This window comes from Psammomys obesus, unplaced genomic scaffold (genome assembly GCF_907164565.1).
Source record: "Psammomys obesus unplaced genomic scaffold, mPsaObe1.curated_primary_1811, whole genome shotgun sequence".
Taxonomy (NCBI): domain Eukaryota; kingdom Metazoa; phylum Chordata; class Mammalia; order Rodentia; family Muridae; genus Psammomys; species Psammomys obesus.
The window spans coordinates 33,581,039-33,605,920 of record NW_026596046.1 but is presented as its reverse complement, the minus strand read 5'-3'; the positions used below and the strand labels follow the sequence as shown (position 1 = coordinate 33,605,920).

General features: G+C 46.3%; 1 protein-coding gene across 3 annotated transcripts in view; it reads left to right on the top strand.

The window, feature by feature from the left end:
• Uvrag (UV radiation resistance associated) overlaps positions 1-24,882 on the top strand; it is a 263,208-nt gene that overhangs the window by 225,121 nt on the left and 13,205 nt on the right. For 2 of the 3 annotated variants that reach the window (XM_055623512.1, XM_055623513.1), the window contains one exon: positions 17,554-17,645. The exons of the other annotated variant lie outside the window; for it this stretch is intronic. In XM_055623512.1, the coding sequence (XP_055479487.1) occupies positions 17,554-17,645 (92 nt within the window). The remainder of the gene's footprint in view (positions 1-17,553; positions 17,646-24,882) is intronic. 3 annotated transcript variants of the gene reach the window in all.

Genomic DNA, 24,882 nt, shown 5'->3' with positions numbered 1-24,882 from the left:
CTCTGTTCTTCCATAATCCTGGCGTTCCCATAATTTCTCTCATGTCCCACCTGAATCCCTGACCTCCTCTTTCTCACTGCACCCCTTTATTTTGTCAAAGCGCCCTTCACCGCTACAGAAAGCGTGCAGGGAGGTACGTTTTTGAGACTTTGTAAATATGAGGCTATCCACATTATTCTTTGGGCATAGATGGTGTCAGAGGCTTTTCCTTGAGAGATTTCCAGTTCTTGTTCTTGCTGTGGTAGCTTCCAGACTTCTGGAGAAATTATAGAGACACTTGGCTCCCTCCATCACTACCCTTCCTGCTCATTTAATTAGACCTTGTTCTCCTTGATGTTTGCACTCCCGTTTGTCAGCAGTGTCCAGGCTGGTGCCCTGTTTTTACCTTCCATGCTGGTTGGTCGTTCTGAGACCCTTTTGGTCATAAAACTCGGGTTCTTAAGTTCCAGGATGTGCCCTTGATTTACTCCTTCCGTGCTCAGTTTCCTGGATGGACCCTCTAATCTTACTCTTTCCTACATTCCATCAAACCAGCTTCATGTTTTACTCTTGCTTCATGCCCTTCATTGTTCATTTCTGCTTTCCTGTTTCTATTATCTAGGAACTTTTCCTCTCTAGCTAGTATTTTGGTGTTCCATGTGTGCAATGGATTTTATTTTCTCTTTCCTGTGTTAACATACTAAATGTTTTTTTTTTTAAATTATTCTTGTTTTTTGTTTGTTTTCTCTGTTTGTTATTTTTCTTGAAACAGGGTTTCTCTGTGTAGCCCTGGCTGTGCTGGGACTCACTCTGTAGACCAGACTGGCCTCAGACTTAGAGATCCATGTGCCTATGTCTCGGGAGCGCTGGGATGGGGCTCGTTTTTGTTTTAGTCTTGGTATGACGCGTGTGCAGGAAGTGCTGAAGGTATGGATGGGGTTCTCAATTGTGAGGTCCACTGTAGCGTGATTTAGCTGGGTTCTTTAGTTAAAGAACAACTCATGTCTTTCTATGTAGGTCTCTGCTCTTAGCTTGCCAGGGCTCCTCCTGTCAGCCTGGAAAGATATGCCGTGGCTCGTAGGATGGAAGTGGAGTGGAAGGCAAGGCTGCAGTCCGGGCATTTGGAGTCTCTCAATGGTCTTGGTGCTGTGTGGGACCTTTGTCTTCAACTGTGCCTGGTGTTTCCCTCTCCAGAGAAGAAGATGCTTGTGTGTGTCAGGGCAGGAGACTAAGCACAGGTCTGTGGATAGAATGGTATGACCTGTTTTAAGCCAGCCTTCTAGTGTTAATCCAATTGGGCAGCCATTTCAAGAAGTACTGGGAAGGAGGGAGGGAGAGAAGTCCAGTGGGGGAAGTACTTGTTGTGCAAGCATGAGGCCCACAGTTTGCATCCCCAGAATCCACCTAAAAGCCAGGTACAATAGGATGAGTCTGTAAACCTGGTGCTGGGGAGAGGGCAGAGGGAGACCCTGTCTCAAAAACAGTAAATCTGCTGGAGAGTGGCTAAGGAAGACCATCAGTCCTGAACTCTGGCCTCTGCTTGCACACACTACGACCATGTACACACACACACCCCACATACATGCATGAGTGTGCCCACAGGGACCGAGAGCCACCAATTCCCGGACCACTGAGAATTCTCGAGGGTGGCTCAGCTTGCCCCTCATCTTGCCCCTCAGTGTTTTCAAGTCTGCTAAGTTAGTTAGCGCTTGTCCACTGCCTTTTAGCTTGCAGCATTTTGGTGCTGTTTTGTCTCTCTTGTCTTGTCTGACTTGGTTATATAAACTTAATACTATCTACATGACTCCATATTTGTGCACGCCAGCTCCTCTTGGAAACTGCCATTGCTGTTACTGAGTGGCTCTTGTCAGGCCAATTACCTGCAGGTTAAACAATGGAAACTATGAATGAAAGTATAATGAAGACACCTAACGGCACCAGAGAATAACCAGAAGTGGGCAGGTCTCACTTTAAAAGGGACATGGTGAGTGTCTTGTCTGACAGCTTTTAGCCTGAGTACAAGCCCCTGCCTCTAGCCTGTGGGCAACTGAAATTCTCCTGGACATTTCTGGTCTCTGTAGCTTGAAAACCCAGAGAACAGAACTCTGGAGAGCACAGCCTGGAAAGCAAAGGGGAGGCATAGATAGAGGTGCGGACTAGAGAAGGGAGCCCCAGATGCTGTGTATGGCCTCTGCCCAAATCCCTGACCGATTTATGAACCGCAGTCCAGACCTGGAGAAGCTCTGCTTCCTCCAGCCAGGGCTCACAGTTTGAGGTTAGCCAAGGTAACGTCCTGCTAAACAAAACTAAGGGAGCCAGTGATCTCACGTTGTCCCGGACGTAACCCAGAGCTGTGTGATGAACAATCAAATAGGAAACTGTGAACCATTCTCAAGAAAAAGCAATGAAGATGACCTAAAAGTTGGAATTAGTGTACATGAACTTTAAAGTGGCTGCTGCACTTATGGTAAAGGTTGTAAAAGAGCACACTCTTTCTTTGGCTCGTGGGCTTAGCTTGGTTTTGTCTTGGGGGTTTGTGTTGTTTTTTGATAGAATCCCTTGCCCAGACTATCCTCAAGCTTGCAGCAATTCCCCTGCCTCATCTAGTGCTAGATTACAGGTGTAAGCTGAACAAAGCATCTATTTTAGTGAAGGTAAATAGAGTCAGGCCTCCTTCCACGTGGGTTCCACATTGACTGATTCAGAGATGCTGGTCAGAGGCATCTGCTTCGAACACCGCCATTCTCCTCTTCCTCGTTCCCTGAAACAGCCCAGCTGGTGACGCGGTGCTCGCATCTCGTTGTAATGAGTAACAGCAAGCAATGGCTTAAATGTAAAGTACATGGGTACGCACAGGTTCCCTGCAGAGACTGTCCTGCTTCAGAGAAGGAGCTTGAGCACCCACAGCTGTGCTGGGGCAGGAAGTCCTGGAGCCAGTTTCCCACAGCTATGGGGACAACAGACTGAAAATGTAAGCAGATAGAGGAGACTATAAAAGAAAAAATGAAAATAAAAAAGGGAGGAACACTAAAAGGGGACAATTTCTTTTCTTTTCATTTGTTTGTTCATTTGTTTGTCTGTTTGAGACGGTGTAACCCTGGATGTCCTCTGTAGACCAGGCTGGCTTCGAACTCAGAAATCCACCTGCCTCTGCCTACTGAGGACTGGGATCAAAGGTGTGTGCCACCACTGCCCTTGGCAGTTTTCTAAAATAGAAATCAAGCCTCTTGATGGGTTTAACAGTAAAATAGAGATTTTAAAATAAATCTTAAAAGATTAAAAGATTTCCAGAGCCTGTGGAACAAGAGTTGAGAGGGCTGACCACTGTATAGCTACACAAGGAAAGGAAATAAGAAAATTGAGCCCAAATGCATTCCCAGGTGCTTGTGGGGCAATATGTGTGTAATCAGGAGAGAGAGAACGGGACAGAAGAACAAAACACAGATGAGTGGTCAGAGCTGCTCCTGATGGCAGAGAAACCCCAGCTACTCAGGGGCTGGAGCAGAAAGACTGCAAATTCAAGGCCAGCTTGCAGACACAGGAAGTGCAAGCCCAAGCTAGGTTGCTTAGTAAGACTGTCTCAAGTCAGAACATAGGAGAGATTGTGTTATTTTCCACAGTCTATGCAGAAGAAGATTATTTAAAATAACGTTGTTCTGTCCTTGGAAATACTGAAAGGTTCTCTAAAATTCACAGAAAAGGACATGTGGCCACTGCTGTGTGTTAGGCTTTCAGGAAGCTGCACAAGGAGACGTCTTCAGGTGGGCGTCAGAAGTCCCCCAAAAGTTTTGAGGTGAAGAGAAAAGTGATATTTTAAAGTTACAAGAAATTACAGTAATTTTTTTCTTTGTTTTAACCAAATTACCAAATTCAGCCTTAATTTTTTTGTGTTCAGGAGCAGAAAGAGATCCAAGCACACTAGTGTGTAACTGTCCCAAGTCACTGACAAGAGCTCCTGAGTGTGCACACTCTGCCAGCCTCAGAGGGTACTACACTACAGAAATCCCCAAGAAACAGTCTTTGTGCCTCCTCCTAAAGCCCTAATTGATGAGAAACTCCCCACCTTCTTCTCAAACAGTCTGTACAGGAAGCTGAGCAAAGTGTTCATGACCCATAGTCCCTCTATGATATTCCTCGTGCGCAAGTGACAGTGTTAGGTTAGGCAGGGTGTGAGTGTCTTGGCTACTTATTAGGCATTGTGTACCTTTCCCAGCCTCTGTACTGTCATCTCTAAAGCAACTGTGAGGAGAACCTTGATGCTTTCATGAGCTGTAAGTCAGATACAGTATGAAAGGGCACGACAAAGCATTTGGCATGTGGAAGCTGATTATTAAATCATATGGGTCGTTCCCACAGCTTCAGTCAGGAAAGCCATCTCTGTGTAAGATTTGAACTTCGATCAAAAAGAATCTGTCTAAGGTTTTGTTGATCATCCAGTGTCTTAGTTTGAACTGTCTTGAGAAAAACGTCACAGCGTGGGTAGTTTAACCACCAGCCTGTTTCTCATGACGTGGAGGCTGGGTGAGGCCCTTCAAGTTTGCAGGTGGGTCTCTTATTATGTCTTAGCTGTAGAGAGCAGAGTCTACCCCTCATCACCTAATTCCTCCTCAAAGCCCCAGCTCCAGACCCCATCACATTATAGAGCAGAGTCCCAAGAGGGCTTCAAGAGGTTCCCACACATTCAGCCATGGCACCGAGGGATGGAAGGGACTGCGTTGTTCCAGGCTGAAGGAATAGCATGCCATGAGCATGTAGAGTCAAAGGCTGATTCCAGAACTGGCAGTGTTGCTGGTGCCCATTAGCACTCAGGAGACACGTATGAGTAAGGCTGGGAAAGTGGTGGCACCAAGCTGCTATTCCCACAGACAAAACACAGAGCGGCTGGGAATCAAGGACCCCTTCTCTGTTGACCTTGACTTCCCCACGGCTTGATAAAAGCTTGCTGTAATACGGAGTAAAACTGTAATGAAAGCTATTGATAAGCCCAGAAAAATATGTTAAATCTATCATTATTCTACTTAACTTAAAACATAAGTAAAGAATATATCCAAGGGAAGGAGATAGCCATCTTCATATTTGGAAAGTTATCCAAAAGAAGTGAAATTAAACCTGAATGAGGCTCTGGGTTAATATTTAGAAATCAGAAAGGGAAAATGTTTAGCTCACCAGAGAAGTAATATTTTTACCAGGTAAGACTGCCTGGCAATGGGGTTGGGACACCTGGGATGAATTAGGTCTCTGAAGCTCTCGCCGCCTGCGTGCCGAAGCTAGGTGACTGGATAGAGCCATAGGCGGTAAGTCTGTGGAGCCACAGAAGCAAAGCGCCATCGGGCTCAAGGCCCTCCTTGCAAAGCTGAGCCTCAGAGGCTCCTTTGTCACTGCCATGTAACGCTCGCACCAGGCTGTGCTCACGAGAGAGTGTCCCAAGCGCTTATTTCAAGGCAGGCCCTCAGAGTCCACGATGGGCTTCCACAGACCTCTCCTGTCCTGTTGAGGATACTGGAACTGTCTCCATCTGAAGGAGGCCTCAGCAGATGCCCTCGAGGACATGGGGACGGAGCCTGTAATACCTAGGGCAAGCCAGCGTCTTACACACACTCCCCACCCGAGGCAGCTGGAGAACTGCCCCGTTTACTCTTGGAGTGGAAACCTGTAGCCTCCTTCCACGGGAGAATTGTTTCCTGGCAGTCCACAAGAGCAAGAAAGTGATGGAGGGAGAGACGGAGTATGGGGATTTTTGTTCATGGCTCTACCCCAATTCTTTTCTTCCTTGTAGAAAATTCACCATACTTTGAGGCTGTTTAATTTGTTGTATTCTGCACACCCATCACTATCATCTCACACGCAGGCTCCTTCTTCGGAACCCTCAGAATTTGGAGCCCTGTTTAAGGTCTGCTGTTCCTCTAGCAGGCTGTGTGGCTCTGCTCCTGTTCACACACACACACACACACACACACACACACACACAAACACACAAACAGACAGGGTGTGTACCAGACCCTTGCACTTCCCGGCCTCTCTCTCTATTCTGGGCCTCAGCACAGGAAGCAAGTCCCTGTCTGGAGCAGTTTCCCTCTATCCTACCAAACTCCAGGCTGCAGTGCTTATCCCAGCAGGCAGTCAGTCTTTCCCAAACTTCCCTGTCCCCTGAGGTTTGGTTAGAGGTCAGGCCGCTTTAATCTGCGGTGTTTCTGATTTTTCAGTAGCATTTCCTTTGTGACTGCTCTGAGAGCAGGAGCCGTCTTTTCTTGTGTAACAGAGCCCACAGGACATGAAGGCGTTCAGTGTCTGCTGACTGGCGGATGCACAGCTCTGGCTGCCTCGCATCTCTGCACCTCCGCAAGCTGGAAGGTAGAACAGAAAGGATACAGTGTCACTAGCTGATTGGATGTGTAGTTGAAATTCCCTTTGTTACGCATTAAATCCATGTGTACTGGTGAACCTAGGTACCGAATGTGAGTCTGTCTTTTGCCCCGTGCAATGTGTTCTCTCCTGATGGTCCTGCCGCTGTCACTCCCTTTTGTTTTTCTGTCCATTTTCTAATGCCTTCACTTCAGTCCACCCCATAAGCGAGTCTTGTCTTTTTAAACTTCCCTTGTCCAATTAAGACCCCCAAAGAGGAACATAAGAGTCTTCTGTAAAAGAAGTCAGAAAGAAAAATTAATTTTGAGTGAAGCAGAAAAATATAATATTAATGGTTAGTGTTGGGGTCCAGTCATGTTGTTAGGACTAGCCGTTGAGGGGAGGGAAGAGGATTAACATTTGTGAGGCTCCTGCCATTCACAGACTGACCATGTTACAGGTTTTGCCTACAGTATCCCAAGCCCCACAGTGACTGCCCAGAGCAGGGGATGCTGTGTGCATTGTGTAGGAGAGGAAGCGGGTGCTGGGGAAGAGAGAGGGCCCTGTGCGGGTCACACAGGTAGCAACTAGCGAGGCAAAGCAAACCTGGAATTTCAACTTCAGACTCTCTGGGTTGTTGAGACTCCTCCTGTGCCGCTGCATGTACCTCTGCTTCAAACTGACAGTCTCTCCGGGTCCTCTCAAGCGCTGGGATTAGAGCCATATGCCACCAGCTGAATTGGCTTTAATTATATTATTGTTGAGTCAGAAATTTGGGGAATTAGCTAGAAAATTAATGTCAAAGTGATAATTTGAAGGTAGATAATGACATTATTTAATAACCTTGGCATAGGCCTTGGAACCACTAATTGATATAATTAGCAGCTCTGTATCATAGTTTTTCCAAAAATTAATAATGCCAGAGATTGATATTTAAAAAGAAAATTAGGCTCTACCCTGCCAACCTGTTTCAGTGAAATTTTAAGACACCCAAAGAAACTTTGTGCTGAGTTTTCCACACCCCGTGGCCAGGTGATTTGGAACTATTCTTGCCTGGTCGGGCACCTTAACATAAACCTATTTAACAAGAAAACAGTTGCATTTCTGCTTTTTTTTTTTTTTTAATATGAAAATAAGCAATAGTTCTTTGTCCCATCTACTGCCCAGACACACCACAGCCCAGGCTCATCAGGGCCCGTGTTCCTCCCAGCTCCCATCGGATTCCGCTTCCACTAACTCCCGTCTGTCCTGATTTGCTGCTCAAGTCTGCTTCACTGTCAGTCAGGTAATAGCTTAGTCTATGCCTCACAAAAACTCTTCCTCCAAGGATCTCATCAGAGCTGGGAGAAGGGAAAGTGCATTTCACTCCTGTACTTTACAACTTATTTCCCACCTGCGTGCATCCATCCCTACATAGGTGTGCACGGCACTCAGAGGACAGCTTGCCGGTGTTGGTTTTCTCCTTCCAATATGTCATGATAGAATGGCTTCATATCATAAAATACTTAGAGCAGGGCCTAGGAAATACTGTCGAAGCATTTTTAAGTCTTCCTCGCCAGGAGCAGGGTATCCATATACACTTCCTATGGTCTTCAGCATCTTTCAATGAGATAGTAAAGTTCTTAATATAAAGCTTGCTGCTTTGATTGTTTAATTCTAGATAATTTGTCTTTCTACTATTTAAAATAATGCTGTGTCATATGCTAACTCACTCCTTGTTTGGTTAGTTGTAGGGGTGTGTGTGTGTGTGTGTGTGTGTGTGTGTGTGTGTGTGTGTGTGTTGAGCTGTCTTACAGTTTACAGTAAGATTTCACTTGATTTATTTGGATTTTTTAGATTTATGTTCATGTATCTGCAAAACAAATGATTGCTTTGGCTGTATTTTAATTTTTCTTTTAACTTTTTCTCTCACCTAACAAACCAGTCCTACTTAGCATGAACTGGTAATAGTGAGGATCTCCATCTTATTTACATTGATTTTTTCTTTTTTTTTTTTTTTAAACAGTCCTGTGTAGCTGAGGGTGACGTTGAATTCTGATCCTCCTGTCTCTACCTCCCACTGTTGCAATATTTGAGCTGTGACCGTTATGCTCAAAAGCTTTAAAAGAGTGTACATGCTGTCCTGCTCTGTCACTGCCACGGATCTGGCCTGTGCTGAGCCCATTGCTCATGTGTTTTGAGTTATCCGGTCTGCAGCCTCCCCACTTTTGAACATCTGAATTTAGTTCTCACCCTAACGAAAGATCAAGAGATTTTAGAGGACCACAATCAATGAAGAACAAAAACTCCGGCTCCCCACGTGAGATGAAGTAGGGAGACTGACTGTGCTTCTAGCCACTAGAGAGTATGACCACAGCCCAGTGTCCCCCAGGGACACTGCGTGGTTCCTGCTGCATGGCAGAGGCATAGAGATGTATGCTGGAGAGAGTCCCACAGATGTTCTCACCTGGTCCTCCTGCATCTGAACACTATCTGTCAGCAGCTGCTCAGGCCTGGCCTTGTGATAGGTAAAGGACAGATGTAATCCTGCTTGCCTGTATTACTTTTCTTTTTCTTGATAACAAATTTTCATGAGCTTAGCAGCTTAAATAACTCCCATTTTTATCTCACAGTGTGCGGGGCAGAAGTCTGGGTAAATTCAGCTGTCTTCGCTGCTCAGGGTCTCTCAGGGCCAAAATAAAGGTGTTGGGCCAGCCTGGTCATACCAGAATGCTCCTGGGAATGATCCACTTGTGATTTGTTTGAGTTGTTGGCAGAGTTAATTTCCTTTCAAGCTACAGGTCTGAGGTTCCCGTTTTCTTGCTGGCTGTCAGCCAGGGCCCACCTTTTCTCTTATAGACCGTCCGTGTTACCACTCATGTGACTCCTCCATCTTCCAGCCAGAAATGTCCCATCAGGCCCTTCTCTCACTTCCAGTTTCTCTGGCTTTCTCTTTTACTGTGAGCCAAGGGGAATGGGGGTGGGGATGCTTCTGAAGGTTTGTGGTCAGATTAGGCCCAGTGGTATCTTCATTTACTGTAAACATAAAGTAACACTGGAGAATAAAGGAGACAGGGACAATTTGAAAACTATGCCTGCTGTTGTCCACTTCACACTCAGATAAGGAAGGTAAGCTGTCCTTCCCTTAGAGATTTACTTAATTGTTGCACCTTTAATAGGTAACCTCTTTGCAAGGAGTGTTTATGGCTGTCACTTTGTGGTCCCCTTTCATACTTTGTATAGAGTATGTTCTCAGTACTGCTGTGCTCTCGTGGGTATATCCTGCACTGGTCCCTGAACTAAAGGGTTGATGGTATTTCTGGTGGTGGAGGAACCACCAGAAGGAGAATGAGCATTGTGCGACATGACTGAGGGCAAGTCCTTGAAGGAAACTGTGGGACACTTTTGTCTTCCTCTTCTATCTTTGGGCTTCCTGATCGATGAGATGACATGTTTGTGCCACACTTCCACCATGATGTGTTCCCTCACCAGAGGCCACTTGATCACAGGCCGGAACCTCCAAAACCATGAGCCAAAACAGCTATTCTCCCACTGTATGCTAATGGCCTCAGGAATTTCATTATAGTGGAAGGAAGTTGGCTAGTACAAATATCTGTCCAGTGAGAGTTGCTTTTTGCTTAATGAGTTGTTAGATCAAACAATAACTCACATTATTCCAAAACAAATCAGGACAGCAAGGACAATGCTCTTTGCTGGTTTGAGGTGGTTTTGAAGCCCTGTTTACTTATGGTCAACAAGAGACTGAACACTAAAGATGTGTGAAGCCAGCAAACTTGCACAAGCAACTTAAAAGGCACAAAGTAACTGTATTATGATAAAATTAACATTTTAGAGGGAAAAAAAATCCATTAATGAGAAAAAAGTCCATCCCGGAGAACTGTGTTCCTTTTAAAGGACTTGATTGCCGGGTTCTCTAAAGAAACCAGAGAAGTTGGAAGACTAAATGTATGTAGTTTCACTTGACACGTCTGGGTAGAGATGCAACTGTTGGAAACAGAAATCAAGAGAAGAAATGTGTTTGAGAACTGGCGTCTCCTCTGTAAATGCTACTATTAAGTGAGGAGCTTAAACTGTGTGCTGTGCTCTCAGAATTGAATTCAAATGCCAGCTTCTCTTACTGCTCCTGGGGAAAGCATTTGAGAGAGGCAAATGCTAAAGGCTGCATTTATATTCCCTACAACTGTTTCCACAACGTTCTGGAAAATGGTCTTTGTTATATTAGAGTGCAATTTTAATCAAATGTACAGTTCCAAATGCCATCAGATTGCATCACCAAGAGGCAGGAATGCTGAGTTGAATCAGTTTAAGGATGGAGTTTGAGTCTGATTGGGTCAGAGATCAGTGTTGAACAGGTCACGTGTGAAACCGGGGTGTACCAGTCTGTCAGTCAGCACGGGGACAGGAGTGAAGGTTGGGCCTGCTGGCCAGCATAGGCATCTGCACCAGTGGACTCTCCGCAGCGCTGTTTACCCGCTAGCCTTCAGGGCACATGACCTTCCTCAGAAGGTGATTCAATGAAACTGCTTACAGCTGCTCCACGCTTGTGTTTTGCTTGGTACACTTAGCGTTAATTATTGATCCTCATGGGTTAACTCACAGAGCTGCCAATGGGGGAGACTTGGACTGATTCCAAAGTCCCAGCAGGTAACAGTGCTGTGTGCTGGAACTCAGTCCTCTGGGCATGACAGAGCCATTGCCATCTTAAGATCAAAGCAGCTCTGATAACCCACAGGAAACAAGATAAGGTCCGCTAACATTCACTCGCAGAGGGGGAGAGGGCCTGTGAGTTGCACAGGTCTAGGTGCGCCCCCGCCCATCTGAGGATGGGTTAGCCATTAGTGGTCACTAGAGAGGGAATACTTCTCTTGGAAGATGGAGCAGCCCTTGAGTTGCTGCGCTTCTGGAGGTAACTCCTCACCCATGTCCTCATACATAACCCCAAGTTATGAACTCAACCGGTTCACCAAGCTAAACAGGTAGAGTGGCTTCAGGGTAAGAGCCTGGTGCAAAGGATGTTTGTAACATAAGGGCTTTTGCAAGGATAAGCTTGACTCAGAGACAACCCGTGCTCCATAAATACAGCGAAGCACCACAGTACAAAGAGCCTGTGGTTAGACCCCAGAAACTTGGACTCCTTGCTGTGAGCTCTGCTGTGGGACCATGCCCTCCCTTAGAGTGAGAACCAGGTGGGAAGGTGTCTTCAGTGCCATTTGGCTTAAGCCATGTACTGAGGGCAGTTGATGTGGCCTTGGAGGGTGTCTGAAGCCTTGTAGAGCTGTTGGACCGGAGGCTGAGGCCTCAGAACTCAGGGTGGCGGGCTGGGCTGTGGGCTGTGTTTACACTACAGCCCATCCATCCTGGAAAAGACTGGCACGTGTTTATAGATGGGCTTGGGAAAGCATTTAGGCTGTTCTTGCAACCAGAGGCTCATAATCAAGTTTTTATGCTTTTCCTTGGAGATGAATGTTGCGAAGACTCACTCTTGAGAAACAGTGTGCTCATGTGAGACTCTAAAGCAGCCCTTCCGTGTCTTCGAATGTGCTGTAGTTTCTTCTAGAAAGGCCGGTTTGGACTCGGTAGTGCCCCTTTTAGAGCCCATCATCCAGCTCTGTTCAAGTCAGTGAGCCCAGTATTTGGTCTCAAGTTGAAATAGCACAGAGATTTTTAACTACATAAAGCCATCTAAATAAGTCTTTGATGCACATTTTTAATTTCTTGCTTTTCAGTTTCCACAGACCAGTTCTCTTTGTAGTCAAATTCATTGTAATCCCATCACAAAAGTGTTGATCTTTTAGTAACCTTTATTGAAGCCACATATTAATCCACATTCCCTCACGGCAACAGGCGGTTTGTATCAAACATTTCATGCAGCTCAGCTCAAGCTCCATATGGAACTAATAAGCCACGCAATAAGTGGCCTTGTGTGGATGAGTGCGCTTTGTGGCGCGAGCGTGTGTGTGTCTGTGTGTGTGTCAGTCACACACGTGTTGTCTAAAGTGAATTTCTCCTCTGCCAAAACCTAAATGACAAAGTGGTTCCAGCCCCCAGAGTCTTTCTTGCCCTAGAAAAATTGTGTTTAAAAATTAAACCTCAGCTTGAGTACTTGGATATGAAAACCGAATTCTCTGCTCAGTGAGAGGACACTCACTGAGCTCACTGAGCAAGAGCTCTCGGAAGTACACTCACGCTTATTTTCAGATTCTGTCTCTGGAGCTGCAAAGGGTGGTGCCCGCTCATGTGGCCGCAGTCACCATGCTGTGTAAACCAGTTCGTTCCAAGCCCTGGGGAGCTCTGACACCGAGGTCAACCTGTCTTACTTGGCAAATCTCACAGCGAGTAGACAGGCCTCGGGATGAGGTAGCAGGCTACAGTCTTAAACAAAAAGTAGGTTGGGGGAGAAAAATAGTTCCTGGAATGTGACACAGCTGTAGTTGGTGCTGTGGTCTGGACATACTCTGCTCCAGTTGTCTTTCTGTTTGTTCCAGTAACTATAAAGCCAGCTCCTCCAGGCTGTCTGAGGATAGAGAGGTTCTTTTGCTCCTAGACAATGCCGCTTCTTGACTCGTCCAGGAAAAGCACAACATCACGTGTCTACTTCCCATCTTATTATCTGCATGCACTTTTCATCCTAGCCGCCTACCAGCCATTGAATTGAAGAAAAACTTAATTGCTTCCTTGGAATCCTAGACCAATCAGAGGAAACTGAACTTCAGGCTAATTGAACCCAAAATTCCTCTTATGAACTGCCCTGCCTCTGGGTGGTGCCACAGGAAGAGGCCTTTATAAAAGGTGTTTATTTAAGGCCGTTAGACCCAAAGCCTGGGTTCCTTGTCCTTCCCCTCCCCAGCAGGAAGAGAGGTAGAAGTAGCTGGAGGTAGGGAAGGACGGTGCTGCTTGTAGTGACGATGGGCTTTGAGGGAGCTGAGGCGAGATCCTGTAGAGAAAACAGGACTGCAGCCACAGGCGCCAACGCATCTTCTGGCTCCTGCCTCTACCTTTCCAGTGCCCACCTTCGGCAGCCTCCATTCTCTGTAAATAAGCCTCATTGCATTAGTCAGGGTTCTCTAGAGAAACAGAACTGATTTTATATACCCCATATATTATATCTGATAACATAGCATATTATGTTATATAAATTCCATATATAATTATATGCATATATATAGAATTTATTACACTGGCCTACAGGCTGTGGTCCAGCTAGTTCAACAATGGTTTCCTCCCAGCAGAAAGTCTAAGAATCCAATAGTTGTTTGGTCCAAGAGTCTGGATGTCTCAGCTGGTCTTCAGTATATATCAAAATCCAGAAGTGGCTCTAATACCAGTGAAGGAATGAACTTGCCAGTGAAAGCGAGGTCAAGCGGGCAAAAAGCAAGAGCTTCCTGCCTTTATAGAGGTTGCCACCAGAAGGGGTAGCTCAGATTTCAGTTGGATCTTCCCTCCTTGAAGGATGCAATCAACAAAAATCCTTCACGGGTGAACCCAGCAGCTTGGGTTTTAGTTGATGCCAGCTGAAGTCAAGTCGACAACCAAGAACAGCCAGCACACAGCACTCCACTGCAGTCCAGAAGGCAGTGCTGTTGTGCTCTTGGTACCGTGACTTGCTGAAGGGATTGCACGGTAAGGAGAGTTCTCTTCAGATGTGGTTCAGAGACACTTTACCCGCTGGTTACCGAGGAGGTGTGCTGGATGGATGAGCGGCTGAGCTCGGCATCTTGAAACTTCGTAAAGCCATTCCTTTCTCTGAGTCTTCCTTTCTTCTCTAGTTTTTCTCTTTTTCTTTTTTCCTTTTTTCTGTTTTTAATAGTACCTTACCAGAGTACCTTGTTAAAGAATATGAAATTTTAAAAGCTTGAAAATACTTGACTAACTCAACCCAGGAAGAAATTTGCACGTGGCCACACAGCTGAGTTGGATCTGTCACTCAGGTTTCTGACCACCCAGCTCATGGTTCAGTCTTTCCGTTTCCCTGTGTTATTATTTTGAAGCTATTAAAATGTGTGTTTTTATCACTGCCTCAACCAGAGTCAAAATTAGCATGTAAAAGACTTGAGCAGTATACTTAAGATTTTGTCCTTTGATCGGAAGGGCTCCCTTCTAATTAGTTAAGTAATAAGCCATTATTGAGGAAGCTTTAAGCCCAGCCTAGTGGCAGATGCGGGGGGGGGGGGGCAGAAGGAATATGCGTGCATATTAATGATAGTAAGGCTGTGTGTTGAGGACTTGCCTGTGCCGCATGTGGTTTTGGCCACACTGTGTGCGCTGAGGCCAGAAACATCCCCCCATGTTCTACATAAGATCAGTCCAATAAGTGAACTGACTCACCATACATCTCTTCAGGGAGAAATGGGCCGAGCAGGAGGATGTGGTATATCTACTCAGATGGAGGAAGAAATAAGTCTATCACAGGGCTCAGCACTGAGCAGTATTTATGGCGGCACAGTAAGGGCGACACTGAATATTGAAAAAAATATAAATAAAAAAATGAAATGCTGAAATCAGGTGTGGTGCAACGTGCCTATAAACACATGGGAGGAGGTGGAAGCAGGAGACTGATGGGTTCAAGGCCAGCCGAGGCTACAGAGCAAGTTTCAGGCCAACTTTGTTTAAAATATATGTGTATATATATATATATATATATATATATATATATATATATATATATATGCCAATGAGAGAAAAGTATGCATGGGCAGATAGAGAGTCAAATGCTCGAATTTAATAAAAGCAGATAAAATTATGTGAACGGAATGGTGAGCCAGGCAGTGGTGGCGCACACCTGTAGTCCCAGCACTGAAGAGGCAGAGGCAGCAGATCTCTGAGTTTGAGGCCAGCCTCATCTACAGTGCAAGTCCCCTCATCTGGGACAGAGAAACCCTGTCCCAGAAAACCAAAAAAAGGGGGGGGGGGGCCTGTAAGACAGTTGAATTCTCTTCCACAGTTCCACAGTAGGAACATGGTAAATGCTGTCCAGGGTGGGGGCAGGAAATGTTAGCAGCAGTGTAGTACTATTTAGAGAGATGAAGATGAGGAAGAACTGTCTGGAAGCAGTTGCCCCTGGGGAGCTGGCGTCATTATTCCTTCAACATAAACCTGTGGCACTGTAGACTTCTTAGGTAGTGCCTGTAGATGATTAATAAATGCTAAGTCTGTATAGAAACATATATGATAGGGACTCTTCTGGAGACAGGATCTCATGGACCCCAGGCTGACCTTAAGCTTTGCATATAGCCCAGGATGACGCTCACCTTCTGGTCCCCCGCACCAACCTCCCAAGAGCTGGGACCACAGGGCTCTGTCTGTGCCCAGTCTGTGTGGTGCTGGGACCGAGCCCAAGGCTGTGTGTATGCAAAGCAGGCACCGAGCCGTGTGGTAGCCCCACTACACAAACACTGCTTTAGGGCTCTGTACTGAAGGCTGAAGACCCGTGTGCGGGAAGAGCCCAGCGTGCCGTCAGGAGGCTCCGGTCTGAGCAGTTGACAGGACATGGGCCTTCGTAAGCCTTGGCTTCTTCATTTACGGAGGCTGGGAAGGTGGTGCTGTGGCCCCTGCGCTGTCGAATCCTGAGACCCCGTGCACAGTAGTGCAGTGTAACAAACAGTTAAGGCCTCGGTGGAGGCTTGGCATTTCCACATTTTCCTTTCTTTGATTGAAATCAGACTTAAGAGAGAAATTTTCTCTGTGGTCTCTGAAAACAACTCAACGCCCACCTTCCATTGTGAAGCCCGAGCAGGCAGTCGACTGTGTGCTGGCCCAGAGACACACAGTCTCGTGCTGTTCCACGGAGGTCTTTCTTTAATATTTAATATTTTTCAGTATGAATCACAGGTGAAATTTTTATGCCATGTGTAAACAATTTCACTTTTTATTGAAACAATGAATTCAGGAATGTCACATTGGGATATCAGCCATTTTGCTTTTATCAATGTATGGAAAAAGTGCTTTTATATTAATACAAGGAATGATGTCATTTAGTATGGAGTAGATCTTATAATTCAAGGCTGGCAAATCTCAGGAGGTGACTTAGGTCACCACGTTAGGTCAGAAAGGGAGAGAATATTTTCCCCTAGCCCCTCAAGTGCTGTTACTAATTTTATCTCGGTCATCGGAGTGGGTGGAGTTAGAATGGCTTGTGAAAAGCAGGCCCTGACTAGTTCTGTTTGCAGCAATGAGCCCTCGGCGCCGGGCACTTTACCACTGGCTTAAGTAATAGCCAAGACACCTTCTAGATTTAGCAGCGTGTTTCTGCCTTCTCACCTGATGTGTGCATTCACTCAGGCGCTCACCTGTGTTTTGGGATTCTCTCTTAGAGTCTCAGTTCCAGAGAGTAACTCTTTATTGATTACTGGATGCTCATGTATTAATTTCATTATTTTGGTAACGAAGTTTTACTTAACTATTAAATTCACTTTATTTTTCTTTATTTTTGTACTGCTGGGGATAAAACCTGAAGAGGCCTCCCTCAAATTCACATGCAAAACACAGTGAATGTTGTAGAAAAATCTAGAGCACAGCTCCTGCCAAAAACTGACACAAATACATGTAATTTAAAAATGTTTGAGGGACTGGAGAGATTGCTCAGCGCTTAAAGAGTATGCGGTGCTCTTGCGAAGACCAGGGTTTGTTCTCAGCACCAATGTCTGGCTGCTCACCAACTACCTATAACTCCAGCTCCACGGGACCCAAAAGCCTCTCCCATCTTTCTCAGACGTCATACACGCCACGTACACACAAATCAAAAATTAAGGGGCCGGAGAGAGAGTTCTGTGACTAAGAGCCCTTACTGCTCTTACAGGGGGCCCAGGTTCAGTTTCTAGCACCTACATGGTGGCTCACAACCTCCTGTAGCTCCAGTTCCAAAAGCTCCTACACCCTCTCCTGGCCTCTGTGGGCCCCAGACCACATGTGGTATAGTCATACATATAACATGTGGTACAGCCCATACACATAAATAAATGAATCTTTTTCTGATTTAAGCAAAGTACTCCTATGAGAGGTATGTCTGTGGTGTTAGAAAAACTTACCAAGGTCTGAGAATGGAAAAGACTAGATCAAAGCGCGAGGTTGGCCACAGTGTTTTCAGGTTTAAGGCGTGAAGAGCCATTAAATGCCATCTTTCTGGTGCGGTTGATATGGTCTTTGCACACTTAAGCGTTTGCTCATTAGGAGGTCATCTTCCATTGCCTAGCATCTGCCAAAACATCTTTCAATTCTGTTCTCCTCCTGTTGCAGCTGAGATACCAGCATGGCCTGGTGACTCCAGACCTGAGGCAAACCCTCCCTAACCTGAAAAACTTCATGGAGCACGGACTGATGGTCAGGTGGTGAGTATCTTTAGGTCTGACTCCCACGTCTGGGATGTGGGTGAGACGCCTGGAAAGCTTGCCAGGGTCCACATTGCTCTGCGCCTGCCTGCTGGGCTTTCGGCTGCCGTGAGACATCTGAGGAAAAGATTAGGCAGCCATCATAACGTGTAACCTAAGCTCCACTCTGGCTGAGGCGGTGGAGCACCCTCTGGGGGAGAAGCAAGTAATAACGGGGAGTCATCTGGGGGAGGGATCCTTGGGTGTGATGCTGAGACGGTGGCCAGTCTGACTTCCTGGGAGAACAAGGAAAGAATGGGACCCTCAAATGAGCATCAGGACCAGCAGCTAGAATAATGTCTGGGCCCAGGGATGCTGCTAAAGTGGGTCTCGAGTTTGGTCATGAGGGGACCAAATGAAGTCAGGCTGCTGCTTAAAGCCGCAACATTGATGTGACTCACCCGAATTGTGTAAGTGGAAACTGTGGGCTCGTGCTGTTTAGGGATCCTGAAGCTTCTGTCCTGGAGTGGGGGTGGGGGTGGGTTGTATCCTTGCCCGCTCATCTCATCAGCTTGCTGTGAGGATTAAGTGACATGTGAAGGGGAAAAGTGCAGTTCTGGCTTCATTGTCTCCTGTGCCGTGAGGATGGGCCCTGAGGATAGTGAGAAAAGGACAGCTCTGGTTGATCTCTGGGGTTTATTTTTGCTGCGTATGACCCTCGGAATGACAGATTTCAGACATCTTTCTTTACAAAGAAACGCTTTAAGCAAGTGCTCAGCTGTTGAAAGAATTTTACTCAGAATATCAAAATAGCTGTCAAAGCGTGGTATTGACCTCAGTGCCTAGATGCAGGGAACGAGAACCAAGACTGAGTGTAAAATAATAACAGTACTCGTGTTGACGAGAGTGGCTGCAGGTGTTTGTCTGTCCCCGTCTCTGCAACTCTGAGCCAGGCTCTCTGGAGGGTCCCTGCCCACGAGGCATGGAATTCAGGAGATACCTAACACACACGTGTTAAGCTACATAGGATAGTGGCAAAGAGGCAGCCACAGCCTGACCTGATTCATCACCAGAAGAGTCGACCCCATCCTAAGCCCAAAGTGAGCCTGCATCACTTACTGCAGCGGCAACTCTTTCCCCCGATGGATAGCACCACCTCTCCTGAGTACCCAGTGCTCTGTTTCCGTCCTTCCTGTTCTGTCTCCTTGTTTAACTTCTCTCCAGAGGCTCATACCTCCTCCTTAATTATTATAAGATGTAATTGCTGTATGTCTGGTTGTGGCTTGAGGATGTGCAATAAATGGCATCCCTCTTCTCCCTTGACATTTGGAACCATTTGAGAGAGAGGATATAAGAGACAGACTAGCGTAATCAAAATGTCAGTTTTATTACTGATAAAACCTCTTGGAAAATGTGGCTTTAGATCTGTAATAAAAAGGGTTTGCAAAGACATCAGTCAAAATTAAACTTCCCCTGAACACTAGATCTGGAGAGCCACAGCTCTCCTACAGAGGAGGCCCTCAGCACTGCAGAGAGCTGTCGGCTGACTGCCTGGCAGGGTCCAAGGAATGCCGAGCCAAAATCATGCAGATTCTGCCCCTAAATCACCCACAGAAAAGTTGTGTAGCGAGAGTGAGGGGCCAGAGAGCCCAGGCAGGTCCTAGGCAAATGGGAAGAGGGCCTTGTGCTCAGCCTTTCTGAAGCAGTGTGAAGCTCTCTTGGGTCTGTAAAATGCCAGGCTTAACTTAGAATCTTATGCTGGAATTTTGTTTGAGTCATTTGGTTACTTAATGATATTGAGCCTTATTAATAATAAAGATGGTATCTCATGCTGGGCATGGTGGCACATGTCTATAATCCCAGCTCTTGAGAGATGGAGGCACGTCAGAATTTCAGGGTCATCCTCAGTGAGTTTGAGGACAACCAGAGTAAAATGAGACAGTCCTTCCTTCCATTTTTATTTTATAGTTTCACAAATTCCAGGTTGTTAGTTCACAAGCTGATGCACTAGCCCACTCCTAGGCTGTTTAGGCACCTGTGATGTCATCATTGGTCACCACGGCCTGTGGCCCAGGATAAAAGGACCCCTGCCGCTTATTTCCCCCTCTCTCCTCTCTTGTACTCTCTCTGCCTCCATCCAGTAAACCTTTCATATCAGATCTGCTGTATGTGTGGTATCATTTTTTAAATATATCATAACACAGGTGACTGGCCAACCTACCACTAGCTCTCTCTCAAATGTATGATTAGTGTAGTCACACACGCCTGTAGTCTCAGCCCTGGGGAGTGAAGGCAGAGAATCAAAAGTTAGAGGTCTTCCTCGGCCAAGAGTGAGGCCAGTCTCAAAACAAAGAAAAAAACCCTTCCTTGTCTAATTTTGGTTGTAACGTGAGCAGACATCATACTGTTGCAACAATCTCATAAAATAAAATGAGGATCTTTTCCCCCTGCTCTTTGGAGAGGTTCCTATGGGATAAGGCTCATTTATGTGTTAGTGGTCTGACAGAAATAAGCAAAAGCCCAGTAGGTTTTGTGTGTTGAGGGAACCCTGGTTTGATGTCTCTAATGAGTGCAGGACTGTGTTCTGTCATGCTTAGGTCTGGTTCCTTGTTAAACTCACTTGATCTGATTCCCTGCTCTATCAATGTGCCAAAATTCCTTTTATCTAGCTAGGTACCTGCTAAGCGCTGTGGCAACCCCAAAACAATGGTCACTTGTCCTGGATTATGGTCAGCATGTGCCCAGCCTCTGCCAATTCCTGCCTTTCTCTCCCCACGTCTTTTGCCTTTTACTCATCCTGCCCTTGAGCACCAGCTTTTCTCATCCATACAGCAGCATCAGTGCAGTTTATCTCCCTGGCTCTACGTGCCTCTGCCATCATTCTGCGTGGGGAAAGAGAGAGGAGAGAGACGTCACCGCAAATTATTTCAAGTGTAGGTATTAGGGCCTTCTGAGATACCTGCAGACAATCTACCCCGTATATGTATGTCATCGCCTCTTCTGCCACTCGGCTTGTCCTTCCCCACTTGCAACACTGTCTTTTCAGCAACTCTCAGTTCTAAGGCAGAGAAATTAAATGACTGTGAGTGCCGTTGACCCATGGGCCTGCAGCAATAAAAGAGGATCTAAGTCTCCTGGCACGGACATAGCAAAGCCATTAAGCCCTAAACTTAACATTTACGTGGTGCCCTCTGTGCCAGCCATGCCAGCACATTAACACGAATGTGGGGTAATGGCTGCTTTCTGCTTCCCTCTTGGAGAATGGGCCACTATTTTCAAGACACAGTACTGGAAAAGTGAATGCTCCCTGATGGTCCCAAGTCCAGACCACCGCAGGAGGCCAGCCAGGCTCTGCAAACCTAAACAAAGCCAGAGCAAGCTGATTCAGCCTCAGGAAATCCGAGAATTGCCCAAAGCCTCTGTAGACTGGGGACTCCTGACCCCACCTCCAGCTCAGCTCCCTCTCCTTAGGGCAAAGGCCAAACAAACTCACCTCCTCCTTGGAGAGACTCTTAATGTCTCAGCTCCTAGGGGAGACTTAACATCTTTCAGGAAAGGAAACACTTGCACAGTGGTTCCCACTGCAGGAATCCTGCTCTGTCCTGTTGGTGTTGAGGATCGCAAGCTGGCATAGGAACAGTGGGTTCATCGAATTCCTAGGGAAGCGTCCAAGTTATATGACAGCTTGCTTTGTTTGCTTTTGTAAAGAAAGGACAGTGATGAAGGCTCTTTTCATGAAGTGATTTTTTTTTTCTCATATATTACAGAATTTTTAACCAATCCTGTCAGCCATTACCTGGCCAGTCCTGATGTGAGCCCTTTTTCTTCCCGCACACAGTTGCATGGGCATGGTTCCCACTGGTTTTTGACAACTCTTTCTCCAGTGGTCCCTGCCTTCCCTCCTAGTCGGGAACCCAGCTAAACCTGCCAGCTGATGCCAGTTTGGGCAGCAGGACTTCAGCTTAGAGACTATGCTCCCACAAGCTTTGGTTAAAGTCCCGAGAATGCATCTATGCATCTTTCTCTCTCCTTTTTCTACCAGCTACAGGACCCAAGTTGACGGGCACATTCAGAGCTGCCTCAAGGGCTGAGTTGCGGTCAGGGAGGAATGTGCTTGCAGTGTGCGGCGGGTGACAGCCGTGTGCTGGTTTTGCCGGCACGGAGCTGGGGAGTGATGTCCACAGACAGGGTCTTGCCTGTGCGGCTCCCTGGCCCTCCCGCCCGTCTCAGCTGACCCCAGACACAACACCCGCTTCTGCCCATAGCACCTACTGCCTAGAACAGTCCACTCACTGCCCTGTTCAGATGCTCACACGTCAAGTGTAGCTCAGGCCCCTCTTCGTGCACGTGCCACCAGCGTGGCACTGGTGCCTGCATTCATCTTCCCTGTGCGGCCCCAGCCTGGCACGGAGCAGTGAGCGCCACATGTCTGTCTTCTTTGTGGGATGCACACCTGGTGGCATTCTCGCCACGTACAGTCCAACCAAGGTGAGGAAATGGTAACAGAAAATAAATCATCAAAAATAAGAGGATAAAACGCTCTTCCTGTCGTAGCAGGAAGTCCTTCGCTGGCTGGTCTGAAGACTGTGGGCCTTCCCTGAATTGCTGATACTGGAATAGTTTTGGAACACAGAACAGACTTGGGTGTCGGGAACTTGGTATAAGGCAGTGGATCTCAACCTTCCTAATGCTGCAACCCGTAACCCAGACCCCCAACTATAAAATTATCTTCATTGCTACTTCATAACTGTAATTTTGCTACTATTGTGAATTGTAATGTAAATATCTGTGTTTCCCAATGGTCTTAGGGGACCTCTGTGAAAGGATAGTTGGACCCCCAAAGGGGTCACGACCCACAGTTTGAGAGCCACTGGGATAAGATTACTTGGTGCAGTTAAATGGAGAGAGGGTCAGAGAACCTAGCTGGCGGTGGTGCTATCGGGATTTACACATAGGTGCACCCAGCGTGACGCACTGAGTGAGTATGAATGTGTAATGGACAAGCAGCTCATGGTTATGGCCTCTGTCTTTAAAAAGTACTCATTCTTTGTCATAGGTATTTTGTTTTTTTTCTAAAGTCCATGTTTATCTTACAAGTATAGGTATTCATGTAGTTCTGTGTTCTTTATATAATGGCTTACTCCCTTAAACACTAATGGTATAAAATTATTAACTATTTCCCTCTCAAGCTCACCTAATGCCTTTCTGCAGACTCAGAGAAAAGCACCATGAGTTCTGTTTGCCTACACACACTTGTAGCTTCTACCCTCTTTCTTTTAAAAATCCTCATACTTAAAAATCTTTCTGCGTGTATGTATGCTTACAACAACCTTGAGAGGATGAGGGCAAGAGTAATGATCGTGATTTCACAACTCAGAAAACTGAGACGCATGTCGCTTGCCAGAATCACCTGACGATCACCGAGGACAGTCTTGTCACACACCGTGATGCCCCATGCCTGTTGGTGTCCACTCTGCGCCTTCCCTCCCCCTCCAGCCCTCTGACACTGTCACCATTATCCTGACACCCATTACCTTCCTAGGGACACCCCCAAAGTCAGGTCGAGTCTTGTAGAATGATACGTGGCCACGCAGGCAGTGTTCTGGTGGAAGCTTACCAGATCCTCAGCTCTGCAGAAGCTGTGAGTCAGAACAGTCCTGAGCAGTCCCTGTTCTCTTGTTATGAAGCAGGAAGAGAGCCCAGCATTCTGGCTTCTGCCACTCCCCTGTAGTCTTTGTGTTTCCTGAATGCTGTACTTGTTTATTTTACTTTCCAGAGTAAGACTTGACAAAAACATGAGTTCAAAGCCATCTGTCCTGTTGTATTCGAGGAAACTTTTATTCTAAATTTAATTTTTCCTGATCTTAAAGCATAAATTTACTATCCCCTTCATGCATGACAAGGTGATACAACAAAGACAGTATTCGGCTTGGGAATCAGAAAATGTGGGTGTCAGTTTCTGCTGTATCACCTAAATTTCATAATTTTTTTGTATCAGTTATATTTATTGATATTAATAGTGCCAGCCTCGCTTCCTAAGCATAGACGTGTAGGACAAATCAGATATGTCTGCCAAGGGGGTTATAACTAAAAAGAACAATATGAAACAATAAGCTAGGCTGGAGAGATGGCTCCACAGTTAACTTCCCAACACCCAAATGAGGCAGCTCATAACTGACTGTTAACTTCAGCTCCAGGGAATCTGACACCCTCTTCTGGTCTGTGTGGGTACTGCACTTACTAATGTACACATACACATAAATAAAATTAAATTTTGAAAAGCAATGGAGTTAAGTTTTCGTGCATCTGACAATTCATGGGTCTCCTGAATCCTGTACTCTTCAGGAGATAAAGGATGAATTAAAAACAAAGTTTGTGCTGCCTGGGCCTAGTTCATATCGGTTAGCTTCTAATCTAAAGGAGCTCTGGCAAATTAACTTTGGAAGGGCATGCCTTTCAAAACATTCCCACACAGTGTTCACTCACAGTGGCTGTGATGCAGTAGAAGAGCCTCTTCCCCTCACTGATAAGGCTCTCCACTCCCTTGCTGCCCGTGTGCCCCATCCTTATGCTCCTCGTTCTCCTTGCTTCTCATCTACCCAGCTCTTCATCCCCTGTCCTCATCTGTCCGGTTCCTCATCCTTCATGCTCCCCATCTGCCCTGCCCCTCATCCTTCATGCTCCTCATGTACCATGCTTCTTATCCATCCTGCTCCTCCTCCACGCTTCTTTTCTTCCCCACCTCCCCAGGGGTGGCAGGGAAAGACAGTCTAGTCTTGACCCTCCAGCAGTCCTCCTGCCTTTGCTCCAGCATGCTGCTATCTTGCTTTCCTTTACAAACAGAGAAAAAAGAGCTCAACAGCTTTCAGTAGAAGTAGTAGGGAGAAGGCTGTTACTAAGAACTCTGGCATTTAGGCTGGGTGTTTGTTGTTAGACACAAAAAGGTCTAGTGTAGCCCAAGATGGCCTTAAACTCTTGATCCCTGCCTCACCTCCCAAGGGCTGAGATGACTGGTTTGCACTACCAGGCTGACTATAGCTTTGGCACATCTGGGGAAAGATGTTTCAGTAAAGTTTTGTCTACAATAAGCAACGGTGTACTTTAAAATCACTGGACACAATGGTAGTAAGAGCAGTTGAAAGTCTCACATTTTTCGAGCTCATCTCCCCATCTCATCCTTTCCCGGAGTCATGCTTCTACCAAATTCAGGACTGGGCTCTGGCAGGTGACCTCCAAGGGACTTAGAAAACACAGCTAG